The sequence below is a fragment of the Barbus barbus genome (assembly GCF_936440315.1).
Source record: "Barbus barbus genome assembly, chromosome: 16".
Taxonomy (NCBI): domain Eukaryota; kingdom Metazoa; phylum Chordata; class Actinopteri; order Cypriniformes; family Cyprinidae; genus Barbus; species Barbus barbus.
In genome coordinates this window covers 20,836,440-20,855,159 of record NC_136744.1, presented here as the reverse complement: position 1 = coordinate 20,855,159, position 18,720 = coordinate 20,836,440, and the positions used below count along the sequence as shown (strand labels likewise).

The following is an 18,720-nucleotide window of genomic DNA, read 5'->3' as shown; positions in this document are numbered from 1 at the left end:
TATTTAAAGATATTTTAAATATTCTCATAAAAAATTGTAGTTAAATTCCATACACATACACCATTGTTCAAAAGTTTAGGGTCAGTAATATTTTTAAATTATTATAGAAATTATTATTTTTCTTCAGCAAGAACACATTCAATAGATCAAAAATGACTGTTAAGTCATCCCACAACATTTAGAAAAACTCTTTTTCAAATAAATGCAGTTATTTTTTTTCTTTTAAATTCTATTTATCAAAACATCCTGAAAAAGTAAGCAGCTCACCTGTTTTCAACATTAATAATAATAAGAAATGTATGGAGTGAAAACAGTATCAAATCCTCCCGCAAAGACGCGAGAGATCCACACTCATGCACACAATCCACAAATGCATGTGAAGGATCCACAGGGCGATCCACAAATGCATGCAAGAGACCCACACTCGCGGACACGATCTACAAATGCATGTGAGAGATCCACACTCACTCACACAATCCACAAATGCATGCCAAGGATCCACAGGGCGATCCACAAATGCATGCAAGAGATCCACACGCGCGCACACAATCCACAAATGCACTCGAGAGATCCACACATGCACACGGCAAGTGCATTATTGTTTCTTTGCTCACATAATGATTCTCAAATACTGTATCTACCCGTTATTTCATGCATAACAATTCGTGAGTCCTTTGAATTATTGTTCTGCCTTAAGAATGTCTATAAATACATGCTTTTGTATTTGCAGATTCTTTTGAGACTGTCATTCCGCGGCCTTAACTCACAAATGAGCACAGGCCTATCTGTACACTTTACCTATGGAATTAATGAAGTAGGCGGTCAGACATGTGTAGTAGAATGTCAATCTGAATGGCGATCCACTTTAAGGACCCTGTTTTTTTTCCCCAACATTATTGCTACAAATATTTGGAATTTCATCAAATTCAAATTCAAATTCAAATTCAAATTTTATTTGTCACATACATATACATACATAGTACGACATGTAGTGAAATGTATTGTACGACTGTCCAACAAATTGTCCAACAAAATTAAGAAAAACCTCAAGTTTACAACAATACAAATAGAAAAAGTACAGTAAACATATATACAGAAATAAACTAGCAATAAAATAAAATAACAAATAGATGTGAGAATAAAAATGGATATGAAGAATAAAAATAGAATATGATTCTATATAGATTCTATAAAAAGTAAAGTGTATGTCAGTGATAAAGTGTCCGTGTGCTGTGCAGTGCAGTAAGTGTATAAGTGAGTAAAAGGAATACTAAAGACAAAGACAAATGGTATGTAAGTCCCACTCATTTATCCTTACGTAACCTTCTACAAATTAGTGCAGATTGTAATTGAAAAATGTGCAAAGTGGAAGTGTGGGGTGATGTGCTTAGAGTGGAGAGAGGTTAAGACTCCGAATGGCCTGCGGGAAGAAGCTCCTCCTCATTCTCTCTTCGCCTTCATGGAGCGGAAGCGTCTCCCTGAACGCAGCAGAGAAAAGAGTCCATCATGTGGTGTTTAGATTTTTTTTTCATTGGTTACACATGTATCCTTTGTCTTCACATGCACTTTAATGTCCTTCATTAAAGTGTCCTTCATGTGCTCTCAGGAGGATATTGTAATTATATTTCACAACATTAAAATTTTACTGTATTTTTGATCAGATAAATTCAGCCTTGGTGAGCATAAGAGACTTCAAAGCTATCGTGACTTTAAATATTTTGAAGTTTTTCCTAAATATTCATGAACAAAATATTAAGTATGTGAATTATTCAAAAAAAGTTCACGTGTCTTCTTGTTGTGTTTTTGATTCTCTGTGGCGTTTTTTTCTACCTTTCTCTTGGTTATTATATATAATGCTGCTGTTAATTTTTCATTCATATCAAAATCTCTCTTCACCTGTGAGACTGGTTTCTGTTGTTGTCCCAGAGGGCGGGTCTTGTTCGCCTGAAGGAGCGCTCGGCTGTCCAATCGGAGCGCAGACACCGATGCGCGCCGGAAGAGCGCTGCAGCAGCAGAGCAGAGAGCACACGGGACCGAAATGGCGTAGCGCGGAGTCCTTCGCCTCAGCAGCGCAGCGGGGCCAGGCTCAGCGAACATAGCAGAGCCTGGCCCGTCGTACTCAACCGACGAGTATGATGGAGGTGACTTTTAGTTCCAGTTCACTCGGTTCGAAACCAGCACGAGATCACCGGAGACGGTAAGTGCACGATGAGTGTTGGCATGTACTACAGGAGCTTGTCTTTGTGTTGCAGTTTCGCATTCCAGCACTTGCGTCACTCGGTAGATGGTCGTGCATTGTGCAGGAGAAGAGATGCACATTATTTGGTTGTGTATTAATATTCATTTGCATTGTTCTTCCAAGCACTTTGTCCTTTCCTTTCATAAATCCTCAAGAACTAATAACTACATTGTTAAACGAGAATGCAGATCTTAATTAACCTGCTTTGTCTTATCAAAACAGTGCCCTTCATATGTCATATCAAGAAGAGAAAGGAACAGTATTGAAAGGAACTCATGACCAGGTAGGTCAATTTGTGCAGCAAAAATAACACAAGATACTTTATTAAATTATGATTTCAGTTCATTTGGATACACTGTATACAAGTTATGTACTAATGTTATAAACTATACAGGGAACCCTGTCATTTGGTACATTTCAATAATATTAGAGGTTAAATGAACAAGTCCAAACTTTTAAATTCAATTGCTGTTTATTTTTAGCATTAAAGCCAACACCAACACAAAAATTTAGTTTGATTTATACGATATAAGTTAAAACACTTCAATAAAATTTAGGTTGATTTAAACAAACATTTAAATTGCTTGTAGTACATGCAAGTTGTACTGTTTTTTTCCATGTTTAATATTAAAGATTGTCAAAATAGTATTTATAGTTTGAGTTTTGTCATAAAATTGTCATGATTTGAAAGCTAATACTGTTAGGGCTTACTGTGATTATTGGGTGGCAGATGTGCTACAAATAATGTTTAGTGAAGTTTTATTCATGCATCAACAAAATAGCATAAACTAAAAGATTGATCTTGGGATTTAAAAACTGATATTGGTTTATCAAAATAAAGATGAATTAAAATCAATATTGTCAACCCAACCCTACCTCCTTGCCTTATCTGATCTGTTTCATATGTCCGTTCTGTGCAGATGAGACCGTCATGTCTTTGTTCTTCAAACTGCTCTCCATCCCGATAAGTTGACTCCTCCAGCGTTATTTCAGGGAAATGTTTGTTCAGCATACCAACTGTCATTGGTCTATGAACATTTCATCTCTGCACTTTGGAGACGACAACTGAAGTTGTTTTTATCCATGAAAGAACCATAAACTCTTCATGTGTCCAAAAAAGTAACACAATTGTGCCACAGCACAGAGCCATCTTCTGGTCATATTTGTTATAAATAAAATCCAGTGTAGTATTTATATGGTTGCAGGTTGTGTTAAAAGTGAAAATGGAAATAGTGGAAGCGCACTTGCTTTGCAGGTAAAACAAATGCACATTTCAAAACTAAATCATGCAAGCAAGATGAAGTACCTTCATCCAACGGTTTTATTATCTGCAGATTAAGTGCCTAGACACGTTTTTTTTTAAAAGCTCCCGTCTCTCGATTGTCTATTTCCATGGCTTAGCTTTAAACCTACCAGTAAAGCACTATTTGGTCATTTATTTAGTCTTGAAAATGGCTGAAAAATTTAATTTCTGCGACAACAAACTGTAGACAGATAGCTGTTCTCTTAATTCAGAACTCATATTGGTGCTTTTGCAAAACCACGAACCATGTTTTCTATGTACTTGTAGTGACAAACCAAGACAGACAGTGGCACACTGACCTGAGCATAAGCTTTATAAATTCCACAGTTAAACCTTTCTAGTGGGGCTGGGGCGCTAATGAGATGCAGGACATGATGAAATATAATTATTTTACTACCTCAGAAGTTACCACAGCTCAGACCCACACAGCGAGCACTCCGATCAAATTATATTCACATGCTTTTCACACAGTAATGTAAATGAGTCATTCTCTGTCAGATGGTTTGGAAATCAGTTGGAAGAGAAGTGAGCACGTTTCTTTTCACTTCATGTATGTTATTTTATTAATAGGTTTGGAATATCACACAAATCATATAGAGACCTTGTAGATCACTGGTTGGACACTTGCAGCCAAATAATTAAGAATAATTAAGTTTTTTAACTATTTTTGAAAGAAGTCTGTTCTGCTCACCAAGGCTGCATTGATTTGATGAAACACAGTAAAACAGTAATACTAGGAAATATTATTACAATTTAAAATAACTGTTTTCTATTTGAATATTTTTAATGTAATTTATTCCTGTGATGGCAAAGCTAAATTTTTTAGCAGACGTTACTTGGTTTCACATGATTAGGGCTGCCACTAACGACTATTTTTATTTAGATTAATCTATCGACTAATAGAAAAATTAAAATGGAAGAAAATGAATTTGGAAATAAAACTGATTTCATAGGGCCCTATAATTATTATTATTATATATATATATATATATATATATATATATATATATATATATATATATATATATATATATATATTTGTTATTATTATTATTTATTATATATATGTTAGTGAACAAAAGCTTTTAAAATTACTTAAAATACATATATAATACCAATGATGCAATAATAATTATTTCAAATAAAGTATTTGAAAGCAAGAAATCATATGGTTTTATTGAACAAAACTGTTAAAATACATAATGTATTATAAACAATAGAGCTAATGTAGATTACGCATCACAACAAAGGCCTGCAGGGGCGCTGATGGCCTGATGATTATTTTTACACATTACTGTTTAATATTGACCAAGCACCATTTAATCAAAATATCCACTTAATCTTTAATATATGGCCATTTCTTTAAGACATAAATGCTATAGCCACTGTAATTACATTAATATGCGGACATCAAACCGTGTAAACTCAGAGTGAGGGGTTGAGCTTTTATTTTGAAATCGCGATGTATATCCTGTGTTTGTGTAGATTTATAAATGATTTACCAAATGGCGCACGATGCGTTCCCAGATGAACGTTATAATATACACAAACTCACAACAACACACAGAGATGAGTTTGAGACGCTCCACATGTAAATGATAACAGTTTCTGTGGAGCTACTGTGAGACGCACGTGCTTAACTACACACATGGAAATAATTAAAGAGCATATACTGTTAGAACTGCATCGCATATAATTATTCAATTAAATCATAGCGTTTGTGAATTCACAATTATGCTTAATTATGATTTTAAATGGGTTTAATACATCATCCAGCCTTGGAAAATTGTCTAATAATTTATTTTAAGGATACTCGTCTGTGAAATGCGCCACTTCCGGTATTTGGCAGATTAGTTTTCGCGAGCAAAATGAAGTCGACGATTTTTAAAAATCGACGAATCGCGACAGCCCTACACATGATCCTTATTGTTGTTAGTGTTCAAATTAGCTTTAGATTTGAGACCGACATATTTTTTTACAGGATTTTTTTGAGTAATAGAAAGTTAATTGAACAGCATTTATTTGAAATAGGTTTTTTTAGTAACATTGTTTTGATCAATTTGATGCATTCTTGCTAAATAAAAGTTTCTTTCTATTTTAAAATCATACTTATAACTTTTAAATGAACTTTTACAAGGAAGTGTGTCACAGTTTCCATAAAAAAAACAAAAAAAAAACATTAAGAAGCAAAAATGTTAAATTTTGATTAAAAAAATAAATAAATAAAAGTTTGAGCACCAAATCAGCATATTAGATTGTGTCCGGAAGGACACTGGAGCAATGTATGCTGAAAATTTAGCTTTGCCATTACAGGAATAAATTACATTTTGAAATATATAAAAATAAAAAACAGCAATTTCAAATTGTAATAATTTTACAAAATTACTGTTTTTACTGTGTTTTTGATCAAATAAATGTAGCCTTGGTGAGCATAAAACCATAAAATCAAAACCATTTGAATTATTCCAAAGGTTTGGCTGCCAGTATCTATTTGTCCTACATGTTTTCCAAGAAAATATACAGAGTGAAATAAGCGTGTCATTTTAATTCAGTAGCATTCTCATGGTTATCATCCTCATTAGGCCTGAAGAAAGGCAGTAGAATGGTTAAATGTTGGACCCTGGTCACAATGTTTTTAAATAGTTGTTAATAGTTTAGTATGTTTTAATGTATCATCTAAAATATATTATGGCAAGTTGGTCACAGCCTGTGCTTGTTTCTCAGCAACAGTGCACTGTGAACATAGGAATTTAACTTCATCTGTGTTGAGAAAATGTACCCAGTTTTTGTTTCGTTTGTACAGTAGTTTCTATCATATGGATTGGTAGAATTAAGAGTGTCATGGACCGAGTATGAATTTTCATGGGAGAAAGAGTAGTGAGGCCTCAGTGTGGGAAATGTGCAATATTTGTTTATTTCCTTTGTCTTGTTTTGAGATGAATATGTATATTGTACAAACAAGTGACAAGTTGTTCGCAAAAACAACAAAATCACCAATGTCTTCCATTAAATGATGTATAGTTTCATCCGCTTGCTTTAGGGTGGCGGGATTCGTAGTGCCAGCATAAACATGGCCATGCATGTACGGTAGCGATGCTTGCTGAGTTTAATAGCCGTAGTGACATTCAGTATATGCTATAATAAAGTTGTTTAGAAAATCTAATAGGCAGATAATGATTTAGTTAGTAACCACCATGGATGCAGCATCTACAGCTTGATCGATTTGATTAAGAGGCGACTAGGCGAGTCATTTTCACTCATGCTCAGTTTGTTCGTTTTAGTTTTTAATCGGCAAACACAGTTGTTTATTCACAGGTAATCACTATTAGTTAATAATGTGTTGTAGCATACTGAGGGTTAGAAAAATGGCGGTTGGTATTGACGTGCAGCTAGCCATGCTGAAATACATATGTTTCATAAGCACTGTGTGAGTTTGTCCTAGTTTGTACTGTGCAAAATTAAGTTCTGGGCCCAAAATAGTTGACTCGGATCAAAACGACAGTCCCTAACGGGCAGAAAATTTGGCTCGGTGGCTTAGAAGAAGTGAAGTTTCATTTAATAACTGTTTCAAGATAATTCCTTGGAAACAGTTGTTCCTGAAACGTTATTTGGTCTGTAATAATCGGACACAAAGACTAAAGTATTCTCGTCCTGATAGGTAACCTAGAACTGTGTTTGTATTCATACCTCTACTATTGCATTCTCCATCAGGTAATGTTGTCTCAGACTAGAGCTGTGGGTAGAATATTCCTAGTAGCAGAAACTCTAGATTTTAAAGTAACATGTAGTATATTAAGTGGCATAAAGCAGTTATCAAAGCATTATAATGTAGATAAATACCTCAATGACTGGAATGCAAACTATATTTTTAAATATACTCAAAGATATGCAAGCCATGATGTGTATTAGGTTCAACATTTAGAAGCAATAATCAGTTTATGCATGAATTATAGTGTCAGAATTGTTCAGTGGTGTTTGTGAAATAGAAATCTGTAGCATATTTGTGACAGTGGTAAGTGTTTTATCCAGAACATCCCATTGCTCATATTTGGTAGTACAGAACTAGTTGTTAACAGCCCCATTATTCATTGACACCAAATAAATGTGAAGGTAGCTCCAAGGGTCTGACAAATATGAAAGACCTTTTTTATTTTGGACAGGTGGAAGAAAGTTCACAGGTAGTATATATGCAGGGCTTATGCCCTTCTATTGACCTTGCATGTTTACATACAAACCATTGTGGGACGCACATAAGCTGTATGTATATTTACAGCTTATTTTCATTAACAGCAATATGAGCAGTGTTCTGGTAGCAGTTTGTGACACTCTGATGATTCATTGTCTCAGCGAATCGTGGGTAAACAATATACCACAATACATTCACAAAATTAAAAAGATCCATTGTTAATTGACTAGTATTTTTTAAATAAGAGTGCAAAAAACATTTGATGCATGGTAGAAGTGGACAAATTTTTTGTGCTGCATGCAATAATTAAGCTTTGCTTGAACATATTTATGCAGAAATGTGATAAATCTATGAGTGGACCAATATTGTGACTTTCTTTACAAATGCATGAAATCCCAAAGGTTTATTGCTGCTGTAAGTCATTCACAGATGTATTAATAAATTTTACTTTTTTGGATTTGAGTATTGTATGATGAAAATTTAACAAGTCTGTGAGGCAAGATACAGTACATTTTACCAAAAGTAACAATTGTGAGTTTAAATGGAATAAAATGAGAAGTTTTTTCATGTTCAATGCAGATAGTGCAGAACATAAGTTTATGCTTTGATGACCTGATTTGCGTTGCTGATTTTGCCTCTGGTGAATGTGAAACTCTATGCTTGGTCTGATCTATGCATTACAGATGCGCCCTGCATGATTTTGTACAAAAATGTTAAATTTTAGCAATAAAAAAAAGCAGCATGGTGCCAATCATAAACGTGTTGTGTTTTCCTTCTTCAGTGTTATATTCATCTGGTAGTGTAAGAGATTAGATTAGTCGTTTTTCTTTAATAAAACAATATACATTTTTATTTACTGTTATACAATTGTGTAAATAAATACAATAACCAATTTAGTTAGGATTTCACTCATTTTAAACATTTCCAAAGAGTGAAACTGATATCCAATACATAATACAAAAATATATATACACTTTATTTCAGCAGGTATAACATAACTGTACACATCAATGCCTGGCATTTCTTTAGCTTACATTGTGTGTGGACAATTTTTCCATCATTCCTTCCAGAATCTTCACCTGCTTCAGCTGAGCTTCTAAATCCTGCTTCAGCTAAAAAGGAGAAAGAAAAAAAAAAATTCACAGTGTTTAACCCAACTGAGTTGAGTATCTGTAAAGGCAACCTATACTATAATTGAATAAAATATAACGTTGATCCCCTTCTGTAAAATAAACAATATTTATGGGCATAAATACCTCTTTGATATTTTTGTCCAGGAGTCTGTGTTTGAAGTTGATTTTGGAGGCTTTAACACATGTGCCACTTCTTAGCATGTAGCTAAAATGTAAAACATTTGTAAAATTAAATTTTCAATTTTCATTATTAAAAGTAAAAAATTTGACAATCTGTTAAAAAAAAAAAGTTAATTGAATAGTTCAGCCAAAAGTAAAAATGTACATAAAAAAAATGAAAATTTACTCACTCTTAGGCTATCCAGACAGTAGATGAGTTCGTTTCTTCTTCAGAACAGATTCTGAATAATTTAGCAATACATCACTTGCTCACCAATGTAACATTAGCAGTAACTAGGTGACCGGCATAATGACATTCCAAACGGCTGATAAAAGCATCACAGTAATTCACGAGTAATCCACATGACTCCAGTCATACAAACATGCAGTTTTACACTTCACAGACATTAATTGATGGACTGGAGTTGTGTGGATTACTGGTAAATTATGATGATGTTTTATCTGCTGTTTGGACCCTGCTTGTGACGGCACCCATAATGTAATGCTACATTTCTCTAAAGGTGTCCTGAAGAAGAAACAAACTTGTCTACATCTTGGATAGCCTGAGGGTGGATAGATTTTTAGCAATTTTTCATTTTGGGTGAACAATTCCTTATAAATAGAAGTGCACTTATGTTTGTGTGAACATTATAACAAATTAATAACAACTGCTCCGGGTGTGTGTTCACGGTGTGTGTGTGTTCACTGCTGTGTGTGTGCACGTTGGATGGGTTAAATGCAGAGCACGAATTCTGAGTATGGGTCACCATACTTGGCGGTATGTCACTTCACTTCATTACACCTACCAGTTTATCAGTTCTTTTCGTAAAAGGAAGAGGTTTCGTAAAGCAGACAGGTGCTCTGGGGTGGAGTGAACAACCAGGCCAACGGCACCTTGGCAACCAGCACAGTGAAGGACTTGGTAGGTCCTACAGACAGAGAAACCACAGGATAATGGGACACCCAGCACATACACATGATGGACATACGATTAAATGGTTGAGATCAACACACAGCAATACTTACGAGAAAGACAGATGACCATTCAAACTCATCTCCAGCTTTTTGTTTACCCTCACATCCTCAGTAACTTCTTCAAAGGGAAAGATTAAATGCAGTGGTTTTCATCACAACACAGTCACCCACGTGTTTGGACTTTGGTGCTTTTTACAAAAGTATTCAATGCTGCATTCATATCGTCAGAATTTGCATGCTTTTAAAAGAATTCCTAGAACAACTTACTCAAACAAATTATACTGTGGAGGCTCTGGACTTGCCCACAGATGCCGAGAGAGTCTCCAAGCACTGTGTTGCATGTCATGCATTGTAGAACACTGCAGTTCCTATAGTCTACCATACAGACTTCTCCGTCCTTCACCGCTCTTAGCTGATCTGCAATTGAACTAGTCTGTGTCGAGTCACATGGACCGATATCATAAGAGCTTTCGAGAAAACTACGAGTGCTGCACGACATGATTACATACGCAAGTTTTGTTGTTTTAGCTCACACAAGTTAAAAGACGCAACCACGTTCATTCATTTATGGGCTTGAATTTCAGGTGGCGCCCTAAACCGCCCCGCCTTTGCTGAAACCTTTAAGCCAATCAAAACCGACGAGACATAAACGCCACTTCCTATTGGATGTAGCGTTACGTCGTCATTGGCATCTCAACCAATCATCTAGCCGAAAAGGCTGGTTTTGAAACACGTTATTTTTCAAACGGCAGTCCCACCTAAACAAACCTAGCTGTGGATCACATAGTCGACAATTTCAGTATAACAGTTATATAAATAATCTGCAGATTTTACATTGAGTTTATCCACAATATGGATTTGGATTCGCTTAAATATGCGGAATTGCAGCGCCTCGCGAAAAAGGTTGGACTGAAAGCAAATATGAAGGTAACGTTACTAAATGACCTGTATTTTGCATGAGCGAATATAGATTCATTAAATATGTTTTAATACGAACGCTGTAACTTACTAGTTAAATTATTTTGACATAACGTTATGTTGGTGGCGTTTATGCGCCAAATCACAAACCTTTCATTTAGTTAGTTTGTGACTGAACGTTATCTACATTTAACGTTAGTCATTTAGCAGACGCTTTTATCCAAAGCGACTTACAATCTAATCTACTTTATTAAATGCTCAATTCTTATTTGTTTCTAGGCTGAAAAGCTGTTGAAAGCTTTAAAAGAACACTTTTCACAACAACAACAGCAGACATCTGAAAATGTGAGTATTATTTTTGTGTAACGTTATTGTCTTCATAATCTTTCTGAAATGGGAAGAGTTGCTGTAACAAAATTACAATGCTTTTTTTTCAGGATGCATCCATCGCGGACGCGCAGGGCGCGCACACTGCAACGTTTGTGACCGAGCGCCGGGGAAAAGGCCGCACTGCCAAGAGAACGCTCTGTGACTCCACACCTGTCACTGCTCAGGTATTATTGAGCATATGTAGGCTGCAGTTTTATTTTCAATCTGGAAGGTTTCATCTTTTGCTTTTAGTTATATCCACGGCTTGGGTTTTGTAATTCATTTTTTTTATATATTACATTTAGACTGCACAAGAGGAGGGCCGAAGGGGCTCCAAGAGGAGGAAGGTGTCCTCACCCAAGGACACACAGACACCAGTTCCACCTGAAGCATCTGATAAAGAAGATCCTGTGGAGAAAGTTTTAGAATCAGAGGAAACCAATCCAGACTCTGAAGGTGCTCCTGCAGAGACAAGTGTTAAAGGTTAAAACCGCCTTGATTTTAAGTTGCTCACTGAGAGTAGACGTCATTAAATAACCTTTTAATCAAGATCTACCTTGTGATTTGTTCCTGCACAACGTATGTGGTGTTGACTATTAAAATGTATATATTGCAGGTGTAGGGAGAAGAACAGTGGGTAAAATCCCTCGTCTTGAGGGCCTGATGAAGAGAAAACCTGCACTGCGGCCGACAACTCCTAGTAATGAAACAAAATATATTTTCCAGTTCCTTACTATTCAAAAGACAGTATCTTGTTCAGTTCACTGTTTCACTTGAGAGCATTAAACATGTAACCAAATATTCTGAGCTTTGCCCTTGAGTAATGTATTTGCAAATCACTCTTCCCTAGACTTCAAGAAACTCCATGAGGCTCACTTCAAAAAGATGGAGTCCATCGATTCTTATGTCCAAAGGAAGAACAAACAAATGGAGGTGCTCAGGAATTCTGTCAAAGAGCTGAAGGTAACAATGAGAGTGAAACCCTGGCCTGTCAAATAATAATAACCAGTGTTATTGTCGTTAAAGGGATGGTCATCGTTTGCTCACCCTCATGTCGTTCCAAACCTGTATGACTTATTTTATTCTATGGAACATAAAATAAGTTATTTTGAAGAATGTTGGTAACCAAACAGTTTTGATTTCCATTGACTTCCGCTGGAGAAAAAAATGGAAACACTATTTATAAAAAAAAACGTAAAAGTAAAATAAAAAAAAAGTTTGCAACGACATAAGGATGAGCAAATGTGACAAATATAAAATTTTTTAGGTGGACTGTCACCTTAAAACTATTGAAACATATATTTTTATTGTTAATTGAAATAAAACAAAATATAAATATTACATAAACTATATTTAGAACTATAACTGATGTAGCTAACAAAAATATTATGAAATATTATTATTTTTTAAAAACTAAAATAACACTGGCTTGAACAGTGTAGTTTGAGTTTCAAATGTTTTGTTTATTAGTGGTTTATTTTTTTTTTTGTAATTTTAGACTCTGTCAGAGAAGACGCTAATGAAGTCGGTTGAAACAAAGGCTCAAACTGTAAGTCACCAAACAGCTTGAATATCAGCTGTAGTATCAATCTGTGTGTCATGATTCATCACCTTATCAAGTTGTCAAATAATATAATTTTTATAAAATTGTGGGAAAAAAACACATCTTGTTCAAATAGAATTGTAAATTGTGAGAGTCAAACAAGTATGTTTTTTCTGAAACTTTGACCCGAATCATAAGTAAACTTTGGTATTGTCTCCCATTAGAAGGTGCCTGCTAGCAGAGTGTCTCTCTTCAGTCCTGGAGTGCAGGAGAAAAAAACATTGGCAGAAAAACGCAGGCTCACTCAGCAGTCTGCTAGCAAGTCTGCTTTGAAGGACAGCACCGCCTTCAGGCCAACTATCCTCACCACTAATAAAATCAATGTCCGGTAAATATGGGCTCTAATTGCTTAAGTTTATAATGCTTTTAATATTAAAATTGAGGTGCTAAAGCCAAGCTTTGACAATTAAAGTGTTTAAATAGAACATAGTTTATTATAATAGAACCGATTTTTACAGCTGTGCTTAAATGTTGACTGCTGCGTTTCCTTCTCTAGGTTCTCACAAACCACTCACGATAACGAATACAAGCGTTCGCTGGTAAAGACTCCAGCTCGTATGTCTCCTCTCATCCCTCATACCTCCACTCCAGGGAGGAAATCTGAAGTTCCTACCAAACCTGATCTTAATAAAAGTGTTGGTGCTATCAAGACACCTAGTAAGAGTAATAATAATTTATCCCCCCAAAAAAAAAAAAAAAAGATTTTGTGAAGCATTGGTTTGAATTTTTTTTTTGCTTGCTTTTTTGCAGGAGTTACTCCATTTGTTTTTAATGGGAACAACAGCATGTCAGTCAGCCCTGGTGTCTCCAAGAAGAACACATTTGATCTGAAGGCCAGTCTCTCTCGTCCACTCGCCTACAAACCACACAAAGGTATGTCCACAATCAGACAAAAATATGAATTACATGCCCAGAACTATCATGTCAGGCAGTGCTTCATTGAACTGAATTGTATCTGCTTGCTTTTCTTTGTCTTCATTTACCTCTGCAGGAAAACTGAAGCCTTTTGGAGCTGAACAGGAGAGCACAGCACTTAATAAATCTGTTCACACTGATTCTGGTGTGACTGTTCCTTCACACCAGAAAAACTATAAACAGCACCAAGTTCAAACCAGGTGAGATGCTTATTTTAGTTGTGCACTGATTGGTCACTAGTGTTCGAGTCAGTTTTCTTTGGGGGGGGGGGGGGTACCTTTATTCAGCAAGAATGCATTTAATTGATCAAAAGTGATCGTAAGGACTTTTACATTGTTAGGGAAATACTTTTAGAATTTGAAAATTCTAATTCAAATAAATGCTGTTCTTTTGAACTTTATATTCAAATCTTAAATGTAACGAGGTTAAAAAAAAAACTTTTTCAAAACTGATCATAAATTTCTTGAGCAGCAAATTAGCATATTAGAATGTTTTAAATTGTAACAAAACTTCACAATATTATTTGACTGTATTTTGATCAAGTAAATGCAACTTTGGTGAGCATAAGAGACTTCGAGAACATAACAAAAATCTTACTACCCCAAACCTTTAAACTCTAGCATACATTTGAATTTCCTCATTATTTGAAATGAAACTTTTCCACTTTGAATATGTTTTGCCTTTTAATTTTCAGAGAGGAGCGACGTGCCAAGCACACAGAAGACCGAAAACAAAAGAAAGAGAAGATGTTGGGTGCCAGGCGAGGTCTGATCTTGGCCTAACTCCAGCGTTTTTACTGTTTTGCTATCTTAGACTCTCACTGTACATGTTTAGCTTTTGTCTTTTCTATTCCAAACTTTTGTACATATTTTTGCTCTTCTGTAAACACTTGTTTTTTTGCTAGGTAAATATGCTTAGTATGAGGTGAGGTCATCCAACAAAAGCATTCATTTTTTAAATCCATATATAGATAAGGATATTATGCTTCTTAAATTGTTTTGATATACGTGTCAAAAGAAAGTGTTTGCCCTAATGTATTTTTAGTATGAATGGTTATTTGTACTGAGCTTCAATTAATTGTAAAGACAAAAACAGTAAAACATTGGTCACACAAAATGTTTATTTGAACTTCAGCGATATTCATAAATGATCACTTTGTAATTCTTTGTCTTAAATGTGGTCATTATTTGTGTGTGCGTGTTTGTATATGTGTAAAAAAATTTGGCCTTCAAAAGTCCATTGAAGTTTTATTAATAAATCTGTGTCTGTCTGTCTTCTACGATTGCTGAATCTACTTTAATCCAATTAGGTCTCTGGGTTTCTCTTGTAAAGCTCATATGCGAACTCCTCTGAGTGGGCAAGGTCGTTGCACAGACCAATGAAGTCAATCTCCAGCTGAAATGGGCCATCTGCTTTATCCCCCAATGTAAAACCAATACTCTTTACCTAAGAGCACAAACAAGTTTTGATTTAACAGTCTGAAGTATGTTATAATGAATCTGTGTCATAATGCTCATAAATATATAATCAGGGGGAAAAAAAGAACAAAGATTAAATGCTTATATAAATTACGAGATAAACTATAAGGAGACAAGAAAGCCATGCTGACCTTATCTAACCAGAGGGCATGCTGGTCATCCTGTATTCTTCCCCGGCTGGAAAGGAAAAACTTGGAGAACGGGATCTGTAAAAGTGTTAACAGGTAAGAAGTTTGGACTAAATATTACTGCCATTCAAGTGTTTGCAGTTAAGTTTTTTTTTTTTTTTTTTTTAATGATTCTGATTAATAATCAAAATTGATAAGAACAGGATTTATTTGAAACAGGTTTTTTTTTTTTATTATTATTTAAAAGGATCAATGTTTCTCTGCTGAATAATTAAATATTTTTTACTGACACCAAACTTTTAAACAGTAGTGAAAACGGATTGATTTGGATGCACTTTTATATGAACTGCAGATGAAGTGTGTTCTAGATGTTCATTCATGTTAATTTGTTTAAGACCTGCCTTGACATCCTGCCAGTAGGGTCCCCCTCTAGTGTAGAGGAAGTAACTGTAGATGTCATCTCTCTGATGAGAAAAGAAGGTCTCAGCAGACACGTTTACCATCCATGGTCTTCCATCTCCCCGAATACGCATATGTAACGTGTTGAAACTTGACCAGTCAAATATTTTTTTTCTGTCAAATGAGGCCTGCAAACAAAAGGAATGTTTTAAAGGTCAAATTATATATTTTTGCTCCTTCACTGCTCAGTTTAAATGCATGCAAATAACATACTCTAAAGCTTTTAGAGTTTTATAACATTTATAACATATTATTACAAGGATGCATTAAATTAATCAAAAGTGACAAGGACATTCATTGTGTTACAAAGATTTCTATTTCAAATAAACAATGTTTTTTTGAACATTCTTTCTATTTATCAAAGAATCCTGAAAAAGGTTTTCACAAAAATATTGAGCAGTACAACAATTTTGAACATTGATGATAATAAGAAATGTTTCTTAATATGTACCAAATCATGTAATTAATGATTTCTGAAGGATCATTCATGTGATACTGAGGACTGGAGTAATGGCTGCTGAAAATTTAGCTTTTCCATCACAGGAATAAATTATATTTTAAAATGTATTAAAATAGAAACTATTTTAAATTGTAATAATATTTATGTTTTTTTTATGAATTTTTAATCAAAGTCTTGGAGAGCATGATACATTAAACTTTTGAATGGAAGTGCAAATCCAAGATTAATCTAAACCCTGTCTAAACCTTGTTTTTCATGCAATTTTTACAGATCAGATGGGAGTTTACTAAACAATGGAAATACAATTTTAAATGGAATAAGTCTTTATATTACAGTTTCATCAACACTTTTCCATAATATTTTTAAAACTAGCTCTTAATACCTGCTGTACAAATAAATTGGTGGCTATCAATGTCCTATACAAAGATTAGTCTTTAACCCATGCAGAAATAAGAAAAGTGCATAAGAGGTCTAAAAGATAATGACAAGGAATTGAATAATGGATCAGATGGAGAGATGTTGGATCTCGGCACTGACCAGCGGTTGTTTGGATAGCAGAGTGCAGTATCCACTGTATCGAGTCTCTCCATCACGGGGAGGTGTGGAGCACAAGGTCCCGTACAGCAAACACGAGGTGTTGTTCTTGCCCAGTTTGATGTATGCCTCACTGTGACCCCCAATCTCCTGATCGGATGACACCACCCACTGATTGAGACTCTCCGGTCCACGGAACTCCCACTGGACACGTGTTTGTTCCAGCATGTGATCTATTAACGGCCTTCCTTCAGGTCCAGTCCAGCGCTGGACAAACTCATCCTTCAACAGCCCAATGTGCTTCTTGATACCCTCCACACCTTTGGAGAAATCGAACTGTATTTTTTGCCAGGGCCAGCGGGTGTCTGGAGGCTGGCCTGGTCTGCGGTAATCACGCTCATAGATGCTTCTGGTGCTCAGTATAACGGAGTATCTCAGGGTAGATGGCAATAACAGAGTCTGTCTGTGAATGACACCATAAACTCCAAACAGAGTTTTTAATGTTGTCTTTGACACAGCCATTTACTAGTAGTAGCTCTTCCGATCAGATCAAGCATCCAGTAGAATCCTGAAAAAAATGGAAACATATTTAGTGAAATACCTTTTTTTTTTTTTTATTTACCATCATATATCATGTCGGTTGATCTTCTGAATTCTAATGTTTTCACTAATCCAAGTTAAAATGTCTGTTATCTAAAGCAGGGGTTTACTCTGCAAGGTAGAATAAGAATTTAAAGGTGGTATTTCTACAAATATTCTGTTCCGGATTAATAATCCCAAATAACAAGAACAAATTATTGAAAACTTCAGTTGCTCTGTAGCAGGGGTTTTCAGTTTTTTAGGTACCACAGACTTCCAAATATAATTGTTCTCATGCACCCTCATCCCCAAATTTAAAAGGCATCTATCTATATAGCTTCTAAATGTCTATATAGTCAAAAATAACTAGATAAATAGTACAAAACAGATTAAAATAATTGTGAAAACAAAACTCGGATTAAAATAAGTAAATAATTAAAATATATTAAAATAAATAATAAAAATTATATTTAAATGAAAAACAGTACAGTACTAAAGTAAATTTAAAAAATATATATGTAGAATTGTAACTTAATAAACAGTAAATATTTTCCAAATAATATTTTTAAATTGGTTCACGGTATATAATTTTCTAATTAGGATTAACTGGGATTTTATACATAGAACTATATGGCTGCATTACAATTTTAGTTTGGGGGTCTCCTGCGATCAAAAGACTGAAACCCACAACGGTAACGTTACATAACACAAAATATGTACATAATACAATACATAATACATGTGAATATCTTACAGACGTCTCTTTTTGTTGCCAACACTTACACGTTTCCTTTGATGAGCAATAGGAATAAATCTCATTTGACTTTATATGACATTCACAAGTCAACACATAAAAGAGCCACTGCGTGATTAAGTTAGATGTTTTAATGGCAGTTACATGTTACAACTATGTTAAAAATCCGAGTGTAATCATAGCTAAACATACATAAATTAACGAATAAACATAAATACGGCTTTAAAAGCGTCTTACTACTCATTTTGCCACTCAAACATGCTATCACGGTGCGCCATATATATCTGTCCTTACCTGAAACAAGCACACGTCCTTATGGTCCTACCGACAACAAATATCTCTCGCAGTTGATTCCCGCGCACATCACATTTAGCGATTAGCAAATATCATTATAATTTTCGCCAACTGTGTGTATACAGATAATGCATAATTATTAGATACAGCGCATTTCTGATCCTGTGTGTGTAGTCGGTGTTTATGGGGCGACGTGTGCGCATGCGTAGTGCAGCTCTAGCGCCTTTGTGTGGA

The 18,720-nt window shown here is 35.0% G+C and overlaps 3 protein-coding genes across 9 annotated transcripts; 1 reads left to right on the top strand and 2 right to left on the bottom strand.

Annotated features, from left to right (window-relative positions):
* Positions 1 to 2,013: 2,013 nt before the first annotated feature.
* On the top strand, positions 2,014 to 15,080 carry LOC306882477 (nucleolar and spindle-associated protein 1-like). Of its 5 annotated transcripts, none has more exons than XM_079437122.1 (13): positions 2,014 to 2,197; positions 2,462 to 2,522; positions 11,193 to 11,258; positions 11,351 to 11,467; positions 11,588 to 11,738; positions 11,899 to 11,982; positions 12,133 to 12,245; positions 12,781 to 12,831; positions 13,050 to 13,213; positions 13,382 to 13,542; positions 13,636 to 13,758; positions 13,877 to 14,000; positions 14,495 to 15,080. In XM_079437122.1, the coding sequence occupies exons 1-13, from the start codon at positions 2,133 to 2,135 to the stop codon at positions 14,580 to 14,582; spliced, it is 1,368 nt and encodes a 455-aa protein (XP_079293248.1). In that variant the 5' UTR covers positions 2,014 to 2,132; the 3' UTR covers positions 14,583 to 15,080. The 5 variants fall into 5 exon arrangements, with proteins under 5 accessions (XP_079293248.1, XP_079293247.1, XP_079293246.1 ...); XM_079437121.1 differs by having other exon boundaries at positions 11,588 to 11,765; positions 13,053 to 13,213; XM_079437120.1 differs by having other exon boundaries at positions 2,019 to 2,197; positions 11,588 to 11,765.
* Positions 8,118 to 10,610, bottom strand: LOC306882687 (protein Mis18-beta-like). The gene is made up of 5 exons (XM_079437513.1): positions 10,263 to 10,610; positions 10,047 to 10,113; positions 9,827 to 9,949; positions 8,985 to 9,066; positions 8,118 to 8,840 (listed from the first exon to the last, which is right to left on the bottom strand). The coding sequence occupies exons 1-5, from the start codon at positions 10,492 to 10,494 to the stop codon at positions 8,754 to 8,756; spliced, it is 591 nt and encodes a 196-aa protein (XP_079293639.1). The 5' UTR covers positions 10,495 to 10,610; the 3' UTR covers positions 8,118 to 8,753.
* Positions 14,823 to 18,717, bottom strand: LOC306882478 (complex I intermediate-associated protein 30, mitochondrial-like). Of its 3 annotated transcripts, none has more exons than XM_079437125.1 (5): positions 18,487 to 18,717; positions 16,863 to 17,427; positions 15,808 to 15,993; positions 15,410 to 15,484; positions 14,823 to 15,246 (listed from the first exon to the last, which is right to left on the bottom strand). In XM_079437125.1, exons 2-5 carry the CDS (start codon positions 17,379 to 17,381, stop codon positions 15,106 to 15,108), a joined length of 921 nt encoding a protein of 306 aa, XP_079293251.1. In that variant the 5' UTR covers positions 17,382 to 17,427; positions 18,487 to 18,717; the 3' UTR covers positions 14,823 to 15,105. The 3 variants fall into 3 exon arrangements, with proteins under 3 accessions (XP_079293251.1, XP_079293253.1, XP_079293252.1); XM_079437127.1 differs by having other exon boundaries at positions 18,430 to 18,493; XM_079437126.1 differs by lacking the exon at positions 18,487 to 18,717 and adding an exon at positions 18,222 to 18,483.
* Between the last annotated feature and the right edge of the window lie 3 nt (positions 18,718 to 18,720).

What these genes read in the sequence shown, in the direction of transcription:
- LOC306882478 (XM_079437125.1), bottom strand. Translation starts at nt 17,381, where the DNA reads ATGGCTGTGTCAAAGACAACATTAAAAACTCTGTTTGGAGTTTATGGT. An exon ending in CCTACTGGCAGGATGTCAAG is followed by an intron (nt 15,485 to 15,807) that starts GCAGGTCTTAAA and finishes ACACTTTTACAG; the next exon opens with ATCCCGTTCTCCAAGTTTTT. An exon ending in ATGCCCTCTGGTTAGATAAG is followed by an intron (nt 15,247 to 15,409) that starts GTCAGCATGGCT and finishes TTGTGCTCTTAG; the next exon opens with GTAAAGAGTATTGGTTTTAC.
- LOC306882687 (XM_079437513.1), bottom strand. Translation starts at nt 10,494, where the DNA reads ATGTCGTGCAGCACTCGTAGTTTTCTCGAAAGCTCTTATGATATCGGT. An exon ending in CGAAAAGAACTGATAAACTG is followed by an intron (nt 9,067 to 9,826) that starts GTAGGTGTAATG and finishes TTTACATTTTAG; the next exon opens with CTACATGCTAAGAAGTGGCA. An exon ending in TGGACAAAAATATCAAAGAG is followed by an intron (nt 8,841 to 8,984) that starts GTATTTATGCCC and finishes TCTCCTTTTTAG; the next exon opens with CTGAAGCAGGATTTAGAAGC.
- LOC306882477 (XM_079437120.1), top strand. Translation starts at nt 2,133, where the DNA reads ATGATGGAGGTGACTTTTAGTTCCAGTTCACTCGGTTCGAAACCAGCA. An exon ending in AACAGCAGACATCTGAAAAT is followed by an intron (nt 11,259 to 11,350) that starts GTGAGTATTATT and finishes CTTTTTTTTCAG; the next exon opens with GATGCATCCATCGCGGACGC. An exon ending in CGCCTACAAACCACACAAAG is followed by an intron (nt 13,759 to 13,876) that starts GTATGTCCACAA and finishes TTACCTCTGCAG; the next exon opens with GAAAACTGAAGCCTTTTGGA.